The sequence below is a fragment of the Mesocricetus auratus genome, unplaced genomic scaffold, assembly GCF_017639785.1.
Source record: "Mesocricetus auratus isolate SY011 unplaced genomic scaffold, BCM_Maur_2.0 Super-Scaffold_6730, whole genome shotgun sequence".
Taxonomy (NCBI): domain Eukaryota; kingdom Metazoa; phylum Chordata; class Mammalia; order Rodentia; family Cricetidae; genus Mesocricetus; species Mesocricetus auratus.
Window position 1 is genome coordinate 24,872,920 of NW_024429184.1, and position 17,666 is coordinate 24,890,585.

The 17,666-nt window shown below is 38.7% G+C and overlaps 1 protein-coding gene across 4 annotated transcripts in view; it reads right to left on the minus strand.

Annotated features, from left to right (window-relative positions):
* Window positions 1-17,666, minus strand: part of Rngtt (RNA guanylyltransferase and 5'-phosphatase) — a 186,412-nt gene that overhangs the window by 146,057 nt on the left and 22,689 nt on the right. For all 4 annotated transcript variants that reach the window (XM_040740422.1, XM_005080835.4, XM_040740421.1 and 1 more), the window contains one exon: window positions 16,778-16,879. In XM_040740422.1, coding sequence (XP_040596356.1) covers window positions 16,778-16,879 — 102 coding nt within the window. The remainder of the gene's footprint in view (window positions 1-16,777; window positions 16,880-17,666) is intronic.

Here is a 17,666-nt window from a genome sequence, read left to right on the forward strand (position 1 = left end):
CCATAAGCTCATATTTAAACCTGATCCCCAGTTAATGGAACTGTTTAGCAAGGATGAGAAGGTGTGCTTGTTGGAGAAGGTGTGTCACTGGGACATGGGCTTCGAGGTTGCAAATGCTGTGCCATGCCTATTGCTCTCTCTGCCTCCTGCTTGAGGTTTAAGATGTAAGCTCCCAGGAGCTGCTCTAAACACATGCCTCCTGTTCTGCATCATGGACCTTAATTCCATGAAATAAACTCTTTCTCCCGTAAGTTGCTTTGATCTTTATTAGAGCAACAGAGAAGTAACTAATATAGAACCCCCTTAAGAAAACAGGTGTTAAGACACATACTGATAACCCCAATGCTAGGAAGGCAGAAAGAGGTGGAACCGTGGGGCTAAGTACCCAACCAAGGTAGCCCTACTGGTGAGCTTCATGTCCCAGTGAGGGATACTGTCTAAAACCACAAAACAGAAAACCAACCCTCTACACACATCACATATACACACATGAGCACCAAATAAAAAAGTGTTCAAATGACGTCACATAAAAATAAAGTCCAGGAGGATTAAGAGTTGAAGGTTTCTCTAGGTTACATAGCAATATCCTGGCAAAAGCATATAAGTTCAGCCAAGCTATTTGTGTTTGATGACAGAAAGGGTAGAGGTAGAGAGTACAGCTCAGTTGGTAAAGTGGTTGCCTGGCATATACAAAGTGAATCCAAGCACATGGCAGATGGAAGGCAACAAGATGACCACGGAGTTTAAAGTCAACTTTGGCTATAGAGTGGTTTCCAGGGGACACGGATGTGGAAGAACATTCAAGACATACACTGAAAATGGAGGAAAACAATGACCCATCCAACCACCTACCCAAAGAAGACAATGTGTCAGCAACAGACAGGAGATGGAAGGGAAGCAAACTGAAATCAAGAGGCAGAAAAGACATTAACTGAATAGATAGTGGCTAACACAATCATTTGTTTACTGTATGTGTTTAGCAAAGGTAAAGAGAAATAGGAGAGCCGACTAAAGTGCAAGAAGAGCACAAACAACAGGAAAGGGCAGCAGTGAACATCCAAGGAGCTTGTATCTGAGGGCGAGCATGATATTCCCGGCTGTCCGAAAATAATTATTCCAGCTGACCCTGGACAGACTGTCAGGACCTTGTTACATATGGAAATAGCTGGAGCCCTAATAGATGAAAAGGACAGAAACTCAGTTTCACTAAGAAAAAGCACAGCCTCAGTCTGGAGAGAGGAACTGATGAACCAAATACTAATCCGGCAGACTCAAAAGCAATAGGAACACTTAATACTCAAGGCTCTCTTGCATATGCTTCTTAAGCGTAGTAATTCCAAGTATATATGAAGAAATTAGGCCTCTTGAAAGAAATAAAAAATGTTCTAGACTATGTTCCAAAAGAAACTTAAATCAACATAAGTTTCAAATAAAAAGCAATTATGACAATGTCTACAAATACACTATAGACAGTACACAATCCACCATCTTTAAGGTCAAAAGTGTTTAACAGAAAAACAAGTTAGGAAAATACTGCAGCATTCTCTTAGAGAGCCAAGATATGTATACATATTAGATTGTTTTAAATCACAGGTAAAGTGGTATGTAGTACCAGCTCTCAGAGGCATTGCAGGAGCAGGAGAGTCTGGAGTTCCAAGCCAGCCTCAGTTATACAGCCTGAGAATCAGTGTCAAAAAATACAACAGGCTGGAGAGATGGCTCAGAGGTTTAGAGCACTTGTTGCTCTGGCAGAGAACAGGCATTCAATTCTCAGCACCCAGATGATAGCTCACTACCATCTGTAACCTCACTACTAGGAGATGCAATGCCTTCTTCTGAACTCCCTAGATACCAGGTACTATTATACACAAATGCAGGCAAAATAATCATATAGTATACACAAAGAAAAAATTTTAAATCCAAACACAAAAAAACTTTTTAAAAGAAATTAAGTAATTTTATCTCTCTTATTAAGCCCCAGATTTCTAAACTTAACCCCAACATGTATTCAAAAATTCAAGAAAAAAATGGCTTATGTTAATACATTTTCAAATTTGAGAAAGAAATGGTTTGCCTCTTTTGAGTCTAAGACAGATATTGTATTTCTCTTTACTTGCTACTCATAAATTAAGAATTGATGTTCATATAAAATAAATATTAATTTCTAGAGTATCCATTTACTAACTTGAGTGACAGATTCAGACACACACACAAATTTATGTTATCTTATGAGCTGAACTTACTTTCTATTTTGAACAGATGTATCAATTTTTAAAAAATACTATAGGGCCTTAGAGATGGCTCAGTGCTTAAGAACACTGACTTGTTCTTTCAAAAAAACATGGGTTCAATTTCCAGTGCCCACATGGTGGCTCATAATCATCTGAAACTGCAGGTCCAGGGGATCCAATGCTTCTTCTGGTCTTCATGGGCACTGCAGGAACACAGTATACTCAAGTGACGCAAGTACAAAATAAAAAAAAAAAATACTATACACATAAAATACTGTGTACCTGTGCATATCAACAGGTTTAAAAGACAAAAAGGCTTTGGAGGATAGAATTTACTACAAAGGATTGTTCATATAAAAAACAACTTTATTGAGAGGAATAACAAAAAACTATCTATCTATTGGTATTCAGGGACTCCTCTCCATGTATTAGTACTTGGGTTCTGAAACAAGTAGCTGCTTAAGTTCTCAATCCTAATCATTCCAAATGATACATCCTTCTATTATGTGATACCTACAAGACGAAATGAGAAGAGCTAAGAATACATGTAGGTGTTGAGTACTTGCCTAACATGTGCAATGCCCGGCTAGCATGTGCAGCACCAAAATGAATAAATAAATAATGAGCGAGTTCATGCTCAAGAACAAAGGTTAAAGACTGTAGAAAGTATTCTCACATCACACCCAAGACCATGAAAGTAAGCCAATTATTTTTGAAAGAGACAACTACCTCACACATTGCTAGATACTGGCTCAGTACCTAACGACAGATCTACTTTCATCAACCATGAACCACTAGTGTAATATAATTTCTCTTTAGAAAATTATCTCAATTGCAAATTTAGTATTCAGATTTATGTTCATATGTACTCTCATTAAAATGCAAAATTTCACTGAAACCTATTATTTTCCTGTCATGCTTTTCGTTTGTTTTTTACAGACCTCGCTATGTAGCCCAGGCTGAGCTCAGGCTCAAGATTCCCACACTGCAAAGCTCTAAGAAGCCTCCCCAACCCACAGTTAGGACTACAAACATGCATCACCACATCTAGACTTGGAGTGTTCCTTCTATAAAGGTACACACAGTAACAGATTACATAAGTCATACTGATTCAATGTTTTACCAAAAATGTAAGCTTTCCAATTGACCTACAAACCCACAATTCAGTTTTATCTTTTCCATCATTGAGATTATATGGCCAAGTAAAATCCCCAAAATATGTGTTAGTAAAAATTAGGAAGTACAGAGAAGAGGACCGACAAAGTTGTAAGCAATAGCACATTAAAATCTTAATTCACAATAATGTTGATTATCGTATCACCAATTCACAACTCTGATAAATTTACATTTCAAAATATTTATCTGAGGCTTTGAAAGCAAAGATCTGTCTCTTATTTATTCTTTATAGACCATGTCTATTTAAATATGCATAGGACACTCAATAAATGCTCAAGCAAGGCTATGTACAAGGAAGTTCATCACACTATTTTGTATTAATGAAAACTCAATATCCATCACTGAACAAATACAGACTAAATAAATTCAGTACATCCACAGAAAAGCATAGTATTCAACTATTTTAAAACATAAAAACATCCTTTAATATGGAAACTCCATCCCTGATCACCTGTTTTCTAAAACTCTACCCATATCCTCTTTAACCCAAACTTTTTTAGATTCTTCTCAACTTTAAAATGAACTGAAACTTTAACCATAGCTTACACATTTTTTTCTTCCTCATCTCCTTTACTTAGTTCCAGTCATCAACTAACCCAGTGATATATCTGCATCCAACAAAATCAAAGTACTAAAAGCTGAAGCTGGTGGAGTTCCATTATTCCCACCCAGGAGCTAGGACTTCTGAGAGGAAGAGCAAGACTGACAATAAAGTTGTCAGAAGGCAACATCTTAAGATTACTTCTCCTGAGGCTGCCGAGATGTAAGCAGTTAAGAGTACCAGCTGCTCTTCCAGTGGTCCTGAGTTCAATTCCCATCAACCACATAGTGGCTCACAACCATCTGTAGAGGGATCTAATACCCTCTTCTGGCATGCAAGCATACATGCAGATATAGCACTCATATACATCAAATAAATAAATAAATCCTAAAAAATAAAGGCACTACTTTCTCCCAAGAGGCTTCCAACACACTTCTTTAGATCAATTAGTCAAAACTGATTTGCACCATCAAAACTGCTACTAAGTATACTTGTCCAGCCACCCCATACTAGTTTTATGGGTTTGTCTTTTTCCCCAACTCTCTTCAGCTGAGTGGAAATTAAATGTGCCTATGACATAACACCTGTGTTATGTCCCAAGCATATCCTCAATACCAAGGGTTGCATAATACTAGCTATTTATATAGAATAACCTAATACCAAGAGGAAAAACACCTACATCTCATCCTTTGCAGAGACAAGTGCATACGGCTAAGCTGAGTTAACCTTCCCTGTGAATCTTTTCCCTCACAAGACTCTATTACCTAACCACTGCTATCTTTCTATTCAGTTCGAATCCCAGTAAACTTGCACACGTCTTAAAAGAAAATATAAAGCTTCGAGTCATTGCACAAAAGACAATTCCAAAACCTTCCTTACATAAGAAAAGTTAGTCAGATCTGTCAATTACTCATCTACACCCTTCTCACATTTTGCTCTAAAAATAATACAAAACAACTGATTTGCCAGCTTCCAGCTGCCTTTCTTCCCCATGGGATGTATGCACACTGGGCCTCTGTGTCTCTCACTAGCTCAGTGTTCAGGAAACTCCATCTCTGATCACCCCTTTTGTTAAAAAAAAAATCTATATCCATGTTCTCTTTAAGCAAAACTTCTTAGATTCTTTCCAGCTTAAACTGAAACTTTAGCACTTTGTTTGGTTGATTTTGGTTTTGGTTTTGAAGACAGGGTTTCGCTGTATTTAACATCCTAGTGTCCTGGAACTTGCTCTATAGACCAGACTGGCCAGGAGGCCTGCCTCTGCCTCCCAAGTACTAGGAGGATTAAAGTCTATACCACCACCCCACCCCATCCCACACACATTTTATATTTTTTAAATTCTGTCCTCCTCATCTCCTTTACTTAGTTCCATTCATGAACCAAAGCTAGCAATATCTGCATCAAACAAAATTACAAGTACTAAGTTTTATCTCCTGTAGATAACAGAGTTCCTAACCTCCATGGGAAATGCCTTTTCGTCTCATAAAATCATATTTTCCCTAAGAGTTTTTAAAGTATCCAATTTAATTTTTTATAAACTTCTAATGCTGCAGTTATGCTGTTTAATTAACACTGCAACTATAGGAAGTTCCACTATCTTTGTGACAGATATACAAAGTAGGTAATTTAGCTACCTTGAAAATCAAGTAAAATTCATAGGCTAATTTGGTAGCCTAATCACTACTTAAGCTAAAATTCTATAAAATACAATTTAAAATTAAGGAAACACAGGAAAAGAAACCAAGGTAATTCAAAATCTTGTTTCAGATATTTCCACAAAAGAAAGAAACTGATAATAATCCAACAAATGAGTTTAAATTCAAACTTATGACTACTGTGTTTACCTGCACACACATTTCAGCACCATAAAGCAATAACCACTGGAAGAGAACTCCATCATTTAAACTCCTAAGCTTAAAAAATTCACATTAAGGTATTCATTTTCACAAGAAAAAAAAAACACAATACACTAACACCACAGTCTAATACCTGCACACATGCATTTGTGAAGAGGATATGAGTGTCTTGCTTTCTCACTCTGTCTCCTTTGAGACAGGCAGGGTATCTCTCACTGAACCTGGAGCTGGGCTAGCAGCCAGCAAGCACTACAAAAGTCCTCCTGTCTCTGGCCCCCACTCCACAAACTGAAGTTACAAGTGTTTTCAACTACACCCAGCTTTTTTTACCTGAGTGCTAGGATCCAAACTCAGGTCTTCATACTTGTGCAAATGAGTCATGTCTCATCTCTCCAGCCCAACCATTTTTTGTTGCTGCTATTAACAGTTACTGATAAATACCTTATATTCTGCAAAAACTATCCAAGTTTTCATTGAACATTACTAAAACACTCCAATTCTACAGGTATTTTAGTTTTGATATATTGAGTATACACACACAACAAAATACTTTACAAGAATTAGCTTTCCTCCGATCCTCAAGTAACATTTTTAGTCAAACAGATGTGATCTGAAATTCACGACAAGCCATCAGCTTCATTCTATTATAGGATGACTTGCATGCACGCAGTGATTAAACAGACAACATGCATTATTTAATTATAATTGCAAAGCCCATTACCTCCTCACTAATTAAAATATCAATTCTTTCTAACCAATTTCTTATCTTAGAACAAATTGTGTATTAAATGGACAGCAGCAGTTGGACAATTTGGCAACATTCCAATTCAGTATTTCATATAATTTTTACTTCACATGTTCTTTAGACTACAAGTGTCCTACTACATCTTGGTAAACTTTGTCTAAGGAAAAGTAATTAGACAAAAAAGGAACCTTTGTTTCAATTTTAGCAAATTTACAAATAAATAACGAAGAACTCAAGATGCCTACAGTAAACAGCTAAGCATTCTCAAATGTCATGAGTGTTCTTCTATCAACAGAAATTGATCATTTTCAAAATTATAGATGCTTCTATTTCAAAAAGTTCCTTCGACTAGAAAAAATTTATAGACTTCTACAAAGCCTAAAAATACACACACACACACCCCAAAAACCCCACACACCTAAGGACAGAACCCAGAATCAGAGTGTAGACTCCTCCATCCTTCCGCATGAACAAATGACAGGAAATACCAACAATAAAGCATACAATAAAACAGAGATAAAATCTGCTCTTAAGCCACTCAATTTTAAAACCATCTGAAGATGGTTAAAAACCTTTTGTTCTTGTATAGGTACTGAGTCCAGTTCCCAGAATCCACATCAAGCAACTTAGCCTTTAACTCCAGCTTCAGGAATCCAACACATCTGGCCTCTGTTTGAACCTATACTTACTTGCACATACCCATATGTAGGCGGAATGTAGGTGTGGGAACACCAGACCTTGAGCAGAGACCCACTTCCCCTTCTGCCTGGGAGTAGGCAGCTGTAAGACAATGTTTAGTAAAAACATGTTTACTAAAAACGATACAATAAGTTCCTGGCCACTTCCCCTTCTGCCTGGGAGTAGGCAGCTGTAAGGCAATGTTTAGTAAAAACATGTTTACTAAAAATGATACAATAAGTTCCTGGGAAAGGCCTTCCCACAGAAACCGCCCTGACCTCGACCTTGTCCAAAGACTAACCGCACCTTCAAAAACCCACACACATCCACCTCTGGTGTCAGAGCAGAACCAGCGAGGGTAGAGGAGAGAGCAGAAGCTTCTCTGGTGGGAGCTTTTCTTAGGAAGTTTTTCTTGAACCTTTTTGGAGCCTGTTAAAAGTTCTCTTTATATCTTTGAACGAGTCTCTGTGTTGTCAATCCCCGACACCCTCCGCACGTTCTCGGACACAGGCCGCACAGCAGACGTGACAATTGGAGGTTCCACCGAGATATTGACAAAGGTCAGGAAAGTAAGGGGACCCTGAGAGATTGCCCTCAGTTGAGGGGGTGGATTGGATTAAATCTCCAGGCCTTCGCCTGACACCAAGGTCAGGAAAGAAAGGGGAACCTGAGAGATCACCCTCAGTTGGAGGATGGATTAAAAGTGGGTAAATTGAAAATTGGTAACGGTTAATAAAGGAGGTACTGGTATTAAGTAAAAGAAAAAAAAAGACAAAGGTATATGGAATGGAAATTCTTGTTTACATTTAAGTTCTATTTTGTGAGTCATCTCTAAAAACTTTTGGCCAAAAGCCTGGCCTCTCCACCTTGCATCTACAGAGTTACAAGGAGTAGGTACGGCTGTACCCCATGACTGTAGCTCAAATGGAGGAATGATAAAAACATATAGGACTTTTTAACCTTTTAGTTCAAGGATTGGCTGGAGTTGTTCTTTTACATAGATTTCAATTAAGGAAGCTTCATTGCAACAGACTAATCATGACCTAGGGAAAAAGGATGACTGAAAGATGCATGTATGTTCTGAATGTATGGTGTGGCCACACCGGTATGTATGAAATGTGATTGTGAATGCGTGAGTGTGAACTGCTTATATGATTAAAAGGATACTTAAATCCCTTCAAAAATAGTTAAGAAGCTACCTAGATTGCTTTAAATATAGCCAAAAGGAACATCCAGCCAGTCTGTTAATGTTTTAAAAAAAAAATTTAAGATGCAAATGAGGCCTTGTCAGCTAGTGAGAGCTCTGCAGGTTAGATTGGGAAAGACTGCTCACAGACTTCAAATAATTTTCAAAAGTTATTTGGACACAGTATAGTTTACAATCTTTGAGTGATTTTCAGAAGTTTTTGGGAAATATTTAATGGATATGTCCTTTTTAATGGGCATCTACAAATAATCTAAGTAGTAATCCCAATTTACCTAGATAGTTAACCAAGGAGGGTAGACAAATCCTTCTACTGTTATGGTCCAGCTTCAACAGTTCAAAAAAGAAATTTTTTTTTAGAAAATAAAAAAGGGGGAATAATGTCCCCAGTCCCCACATGACTCATCAAATAATACACTCCTCATTTAAAAATTTTATAATGTGAATGCCAGTGAGCTTCAGATAGATTCTGGCATGATGGAACTTAAGCAACCATTGCTCAGGTCAAATGGAGACATCCATACACTAGACAGTGGAGAAGACCCTAATTTGGGGTCGAGGGCATGTTTGTGTTTTCTTGCAGGAAAAGAATAAAGCTTCGGCAACTGTCAGACCATTTAGTGAGATGCATGGAGCAGAGAAAAACTGGACCTGAGACCATGGGAGCCTACCTAAGCCAGTTTGAGTGAGATCTCCTAAATCAGTGTTCCTGATTCTTGATGTCATCGAATCTAGAGCCCAAGAAAGAAAGAAAACAGTCGGTTTGAGATTTCCAGTTTCTCAACAGACCTGCTGCATTAACCTTCCGGACCCGTGAGTTTTCATCCCGAAGCCAACAGAGAACTGGAAAGACTAACTGTCTGCCCTTGACACACCTTGAAACAACAGAATTCATTTTGCCAGTTTTCCCTTTAGGGGAAAAAAGGACCCATTTAAAGTATTTGGACATTGGTATGGACTATGAGTGGCAAAAGCCTCTTTTCAGTATTTGAACAGGACATGGTCACTTGATGGTTCCTGTTTCTGGAATCACGACTAGGCCAGTGTATTTTTCTGGAGAAATGCAACTTGTCCTAATGTGACAACTATTGTTCATATTTTTTATAATGCTACATGTGTAACATCAATGATTGTACCTAATGTATCTGTGCAAGTGCACTTTCTAAATGCTTTCCTGAGCAGATCTTGAAACGATTGGAAACTTTATCAAATTGTAAATGTAAATCACATGCGGGTTACCCTTGTAAGAGACGAAGGCTGGTAGAATGTTATGGCCCAGATCTGGTGATGGGTATGGTAATGGAGAGGCGCTATGTCAATGGGGGTCCTGGAAATGGTGGCAGTGGCGGTAGGCATTCTGGCTTTATGCCGAGCTCAAACGTGCCTTGTTCCAGAGACAAGAGATCCGTAACCAAGTATTAGCTTAGCCCATGGCAATCCCGATAGCCATGAAGGTTGGTTACAGATGATTTAAGGTTGGGGTATCTCCGATGACGGGCAACCTGTGGGGAAGACCCCTCCCACCTAAAACAGGGGTTCAAGGTCCCCCAAAGACAGGAAAGGGAGGGTGACCCTACTTGACCTAAGCCAGGAGTGCCTCATTTGAAAATAAAAAGGGGTGAATTGTGGGAACACCAGACCTTGAGCAGAGACCCACTTCCCCTTCTGCCTGGGAGTAGGCAGCTGTAAGACAATGTTTAGTAAAAACATGTTTACTAAAAACGATACAATAAGTTCCTGGCCACTTCCCCTTCTGCCTGGGAGTAGGCAGCTGTAAGGCAATGTTTAGTAAAAACATGTTTACTAAAAATGATACAATAAGTTCCTGGGAAAGGCCTTCCCACAGAAACCGCCCTGACCTCGACCTTGTCCAAAGACTAACCGCACCTTCAAAAACCCACACACATCCACCTCTGGTGTCAGAGCAGAACCAGCGAGGGTAGAGGAGAGAGCAGAAGCTTCTCTGGTGGGAGCTTTTCTTAGGAAGTTTTTCTTGAACCTTTTTGGAGCCTGTTAAAAGTTCTCTTTATATCTTTGAACGAGTCTCTGTGTTGTCAATCCCCGACACCCTCCGCACGTTCTCGGACACAGGCCGCACAGCAGACGTGACATGTAGGTCCTTGTGCTCACAGATAAGCATTAAGAAAACCAGGAATGTTAAATACACAGGGTTGTCTCTTCAAAAGGAGATGGGGGGGTGCATGCGCGTGTCCCACTCACCCCCCCCACACACACACAGAGACACATAATTAAAAATAAAATAGGGGTTGAGGAAAGGCTCAGTTGGTTAAGTGCCCACCTTGCAACCATGGACCTAAGTTCAATCCCCAGTACCTATGTAAAAAGGCAGGGCTGGGAAGGCAGAAACAGGAATCTCCCTAAGACTCACTGGCCAGTCAGTCAAGCCTAACTGGTAAGCTCCAGGCCAGTGAGAGATCCTGTTAAAGGAGACACACAGTGCTCCTGAGGAACACATCAAGGTTGACCTCTGGTCCTGATGTGTGAACTGACCCACACCCACCCATATAAGTACACCCACATAAACATGTATGCACACATATGCACCAAAAATAAGTAAATAAATGTTATTTCTTTATACAGTGTCCTCACCAAACGTTTTTACTTCCTAAGGTGCTCATAAAAGTTAAATGAGTTAGCATGGCCATGTTTACAGTGGCATTATTCACAACAGCCAAGACATGGAAACAACTCCTATATTCTCTGAGTGATAAATAACCAAAATGTGGTACATATATAACATAAAATACGGTTCAGTCTCCAAAAAGAAAGAAAATGTTCACATATAATAAGGATGACCCCTGAGAGCTATATAGTAAGTCCGTCACAAAGAGACAAACACTATATCAATTCATAGAAGGTACCCTAAGTAGTTAAAATCATGCACACATAATAGCGTTGCCAGAGGTGGTACAGAAAGAAGAATGAGGAATTATTGTTTCATGGATTGATATAGAGTTTTAGTTTCATAAGATGAAAGAATTCTAAATGGAGATGATGTTGCTGATGACTGTCTCATTTAATATCATTTAACTGCTCACCCACTAGTGGCAAAATAAGCTGAGCATGGAGACACATCTGTGATCCCAGCATATGGGAAGCTAAGTCAGGACCACAAGTTCCAGGCCACAAGAACAAATAAAAGGGCCTGTCTCAAAAAGAAATAAAAGGGGAGTGTATTGCAATGGTAATTTTATGTTACTTGTATTTTCCAGAATTTTAGAAATTTTAAAAAAATAACTAAATGTGTTAACATATAAAAGGGACAGAACAGTTGGCCAAGTGAAAGAAAATACCCACTATTATAGCATATGCCCAAGATACAGTAAGCACTGGTGTCAGGTATGGAATGGAAGTCCCCCACCCCAAGTCCAACTTTAACCCTGGTCCCCAGAGTGGCAGTACTGGAAGTTTTGAAACTACAAGAAATAAAACCAACCCAATGGGGTCCATAGGTGACTAAGAGGTACCTGCCAACTGCAGGAGACCCCTATCTCAAGGTCTTCATCTCCATTTCCTGGTTTATAATGCTATTTAATGGGTTTCAGGTAAAACCAAAATTAATTTCACAAAATCAAAGGCCATTATTATGTTCCTCACTTTACACACACACATGTACATTGTTCTCAAAAACAGTAAGGTAATAAGTTTTGATGTTTTAAACTACTAAATGTTGGGTAACTTAGACACATTAATAGAAACAGCAAGGTAAAAAAGAAACGTAAGAAGGTATTCTATTTTAGCGAGGAGTTGGTGGCGCACGCCTTCAATCCCAGCACTCAGGAGGGCAGAGGCAGGAGGATCTCTGTGAGTTCGAGGCCAGCCTGGTCTACAGAGCGAGTTCCAGGATAAGCTCCAAAGCAATACAGAAAAACCCTGTTTCGAGAACAAAAACAAAATGTATTCTATTTCAACAACCTTCTGGATCACAAGCAATGGCCAAAGGCAGTAATCATCTCCATAGGCAGAGCTGCTATTTTACACATCCCAAGAAGATACAGACCCAACATCAACTGAAAGAATGACAGGACATATGGACTAAAAAAGAAATGTATTTTTAAACTAAAATTCTCAAAAGTCCTACATAAGGCACACATGTAATCAAAGTGAAGGAAAAAGAGGGTCCTCCAGCACAGACAGCTGAGCCAAGTTCAAGTCAGAAGCCCATAGTCCAAGAGCTTCCAAGAGGCTGTCTTCCTCAAGGCTTTGTAGTCTTTAGTTTTGCTGGGGGGGGGGGGGGGTTAATTTAGCCCAACCTGACCTTGACTTTGCAGCAGTGTGGGTTCCAGTTCCTCGGCGGGAGGTCTGAGTGATGGCTGCAGTTACTATCACAATAAGCACACTTCCAGGAACAGCCCTCCTCCAACAAACAACCCATCTGCTAACCAGGCTGGACGAGCAATAACAGCCCATGACCTCACTTTCAAATGCTTTTGTAAGAAATTCACATATCAAGTCCCTGTATCTTTGAAATACTAAAGTGATTTTTCTCTTGCCATAAAAAAAAAAACAGGAATGTGATTTATCCCACCAATCTAAAAATATTTCTAGTAGGAATAAAAAATTATTTTCACCATTTAACTTCAACCACAAAGCTGAGCATGGCCTATAATCCCAGTACTTGGGAGCTAGAGTCAAGAAAATCACGTCAAGGTCAACTTCTGCTATGCAGCAATGTAGTGATATCTTGATTGTACAAATAAAGGCTGTCTGCAGGTCAGAGAATGGAGCTTGCCACTAGATAACTATTAGAGGTCTGGAAGTCTGTACAGACAGGAAGTAAGGTAGCTGGGTGAAAACAGGAAAAAGGCAGGGAGAAACAGGAACTCACTCTTGTGAAGGAGGTAAGGTGTAACGGTGGCTTGCTCCTTCTCTGCAATCTCTCAGCATTTCCCAGGAAACATTTCTCAAAAATGTGTACTGTCATAGCCAACCCAGCTGTATTTGATTTAAATCTCTGCTTTTTTTTTCTTTCAATAAAAACCTTCTACAATGATACATAACTGTTATCTGTGAATTGTTCTAAAAGGTATCATGATAAACTGAAAAAAAAAATTTCCACTCAGAATGTAATGCCAGAAAGAAACTAGGGCTAAGCAGAAATGTGTATTTGAGCTGATGCCCTGCTTTAAGTTGAATTCAAAAGAGCTAGGCAAGCAAATGTAAAAGCATATATACAATGGCCAATTAACTAAAACATGAATGGGTCATTCTATTTCTACATAGTATAAAAGTCAGTTTGTAAAGGACTAAATATTATCCCAGAGACATCTGAAGCCTCTTTAATACTAAATTCTAGAGTCTCATTACCTTATTCACATCATTCCTGTCTGAACATTTGCCTCTAGTTACTAGAATAAACATCACATACAAGAATTACTGATGAAATACCTACTCAAGGAATTCAAGCAAACTACCTAGAGTAATTGCATTGCTCTGTACAAAAACAAACAGAGCAACAAATACAGAATCTGTGGCAACTTATTATAATTAGTTTATTCATATAACGGCTATTTCTAAAACAGGATAGTCACAGGTCACTAAATACTTACATCAGCACATGTAACAGAAACCAGACACTGAGCACCATGTCATAACCAAGCAATAAAACAAATTTTTTATGGGGAAAATCAGTCCTATTTGCCTCTTAAATACACATTTAATAAGTTACATTAAAAAAAAAAAACAATCTGGGGCTGGAGAAATGGTTTAACAGCTAAGAGAACTCACTGTTTTTGCAAAGGACCTGGGTTCAGTTCCCAGCACTCACATGGTAGCTCACAATACCAGCTCTAGAAAAGTTGACACCTTCTTCCAGCTTCTGTAGTCTCCTGAAAACTCATGGTGCACACTTACGCTAACGCATATGTTCTGGTTAGTTTTTTTGCCCATCTGGCATAGCTGGAGTTATCTAAGAGGGAACCATAACTGAGAAAATGCCACCTGTGCACAGGCCTGTGGGGCATTTTCTTGGTTAATAATTGACACTGAAGGGTCCAGCTCACTGTGAGCAGTGCCACTCCTGGGCAGGTGGTCCTAGATGATATAAAAGAGTAGGCTGAGCAAGCTATATATGGTTAACTAGTGATAAGTTCCATTCTCTGACCTTCAGACTGGCTTTATTTGTACAAGCAAAATATCACCACATATGCCCCTTTTTTGCCTAAAATTAAAAAAGTAATCATAACTAATATAAGAAAACTATATACAATAAGTATATACAATATATACAGGCAATAAGCACATCAAAAATGTCTAATTCATTAGCATTAGACAAATTCAGAGAAAATATTCCATTATCTATTCTTTCCTGATAAGACAAGTCTTGTACCTAATGTACTTTCTATTCTAATGTGCATTATCAAATTATCTTTTAAAGTCTTTCAAACTTATTAGACTTAACACATCTATAGTGAGTTTCTTTACTATTCTAGTAAACAAGGAAAACTATACTATCTAGTCTTCAACTCCCTCAGAGGCCCAAGAAGGAAATATTAATTGAGTAAATGGGAAATGCGAGCAAGCGACTTCCTAAAACTGTGAGAAATGATAGAAAACAGCTGGTTGTCTGGAGTCACCCAAGGGTCTTCTGCAACGTTGGGGCATCTATCTTTGACCTACAGGCCTAGCATATCTGACAGATGTGTTTGTACAGCTCTTTTAAAGTGTAACGTATAATTAAATACAGATCATAGATAGTCACCTATAATAGTCAAAACTTATAGTTACGTTAGTTAGGTTTCCTAGATATACAGATATATACTTCAAATGGATAGGTATTCTTAAAACCTTTCAAATACCTACAGAATATGGCATTTAAAATTGTTTATTAGGGTTTTTCATGACAATGAGACACAACTGCTCCCTGCAACACCAATTATGTCAGAGAGGAAGATGGGCATGGAAGAAACTCCACATGGAGTTCACTTTCTTTTTTGCAAGAAAGTGCCCTTGCCTCAACTGCTGACAGTATGCTGTCCAAATTGGACAAACGAGATACCAAAAAGAGTGACAGCAAACTTTGCCAAGACAAGGGTGTCCAGTCCTTCAGATTATCCTGGTTCACAGAAATGTCTATCAGATATGCTAGGCCTCTATGATTATCTAGTGGCTTTATTTGTACAAGCAAGGTATCACCAAAGCCATAAGAAGGAGCAAGCAAATGAGCAGCACTCCTCAAAAGATTCCGCTTCAGTTCTTGCTTCTAGGTTCTTGCCCTACATGAGTTCCTGTCCTGATTCTCTTTCACACTAGTCTACAAAAAAGAAAAACAGAAACTCCTCCCCAAGCTGCTTTTGGTCATGGATGTTTTATCACAGTAATAGAAACCTAACCAAGACAACACCATACACATAAAAACAAATAATTTTTAATTAAAAAAAATCTTATCAAGGTGCAGTGGGTCACATTTGTAATCCAGAAATGGGAAGACAGAGGTAGGAGAATGGCTACAAGTTCAGGGTTAGCCTGAACTACATAGTAAGTTCCAGACCAGCGAAGACTTTTAAGAAGAATATATTCAGTTATAGGTTTGCAAACTATGAGCCAAAAGAAAAAGGTGGCCTACTGCTTTGTAAATAAATTAGTTTGTTGGTTTGTTTGTAGCAGGGTCTCCTTTACCTCATGCTGGTCTTGAACTTCTGATCTTCTAGTCACCATCTTCCAAATGCTGGGATTATAGGCTTAAACCACTACTTCCCAGTTTTACTCAGTGCCAACGACTGAACTCAGGGCCTACTCCATGCTAGGCAGGCACTGTACCAACTGAACTACATCCCTGACCCCAAAATTAAGTTTTAATGAAACGCATTTAAATAAGAAAACTGGAATAAGGGAAGATACAACTGGCAACTAAATTATGAAACAAGGGTAATAAAGAGATCCTAAATGTGGGCACAGTGGCACATACCTATAATCCCAATACCCAGGAGACAGAGATACAAGGATCCCATGCTCTTTCTATACGGTCAGTATATGCCAGGTATGATTCCAGCACTTGGGAGGGTGAGCAAGAGGATTGCTACAGGTTCACCAGGTGTTTAAGGTTAGCCCAGGCTACAAAGTAAAATTCTGTCTCAAAAAATTAAGAAATGAACTTTTTCATAATAAACTAACAGAATTCTGAAACCAAAATTTAGAAGAATAAACTAAAGCTTTATATAGCTTAGAATACCAATGAGATGAAAACTACATACTTTCTGAAACACATTTATTTTACTGTTCAAATCAAAAACTCACACCCTTAGGACTGTATGCTTTCCCTAACAATGTAATATTCTTCAAGCATTATAGTTATTTGTGTAATTGTTTTTGAGTAATCAAACTTACCGAGTACCATCTGCTTTCCAGCTTACTTTATATGGCTTCTGCTCTAAAAGTCTAATATTTTGCTTGTCCATGGAAACAGGTTGTGCTCCAGGGAACCCAGACCTAAGAGAAAAAACATTACTCTGTCATGGCTACAATCCATATAATGGTATCTTTGTGTTAAACCAATCTCAAGTGGCCCACATGTTGATCACAATGTTCTTCCTATCATGAGATTAATTTCAAATGGAACAGCACGAGCTGTCACAAAAACTCTAACAAAGGCTATCACTCTCAGCCAGGAATAGTGGTGCATTGCTTTAATCTCAGCACTCAGAGCAGAGGCAGATGGATCTCTCTGCGAGTCTGAAGCCAAACTGATCTATAATAGTGAGTTCTAGGACAGCCAGAGCTATGAAGTGAGACCCTGTCTCAAAAAAAAAATTCACTCTTGACATTTTAGAATACAAGTTTACAAGGTATTAAACTGCCACTGCTATAATATAAATATTAGGCTAATTTAAAATGTTATTAAGCAGCACTGGAAAGAGATCTCAGTGGCTAAAATGCTTCCTACATATATAAGGGCCTACGCTGGGATCCCCAGTACCCATGTAAAAAGCCAACCCTAGCAGCATGTTCTATAATCCCAGCACTGGAAAGGGAGAAGTAGAAACAGGAGGATCCTAAGGTGTAGTATTGTTAAGGTAACTAAGCTAAAACTCAAGCTTTTCCCTGAAGTATAAAATGTAAAATACACCTGCTTTATTATTTAGATCATGCATACTAAATTATGGGGAATTTGTGAGCACTCTGCTGACACAAGCATAGTGGAGGCAGAGGTTGACACTGGGAGTCTTCCTCTATTCTTCTCCACTGGTAAAAACCAGTCCAACATTAACCAGCAACA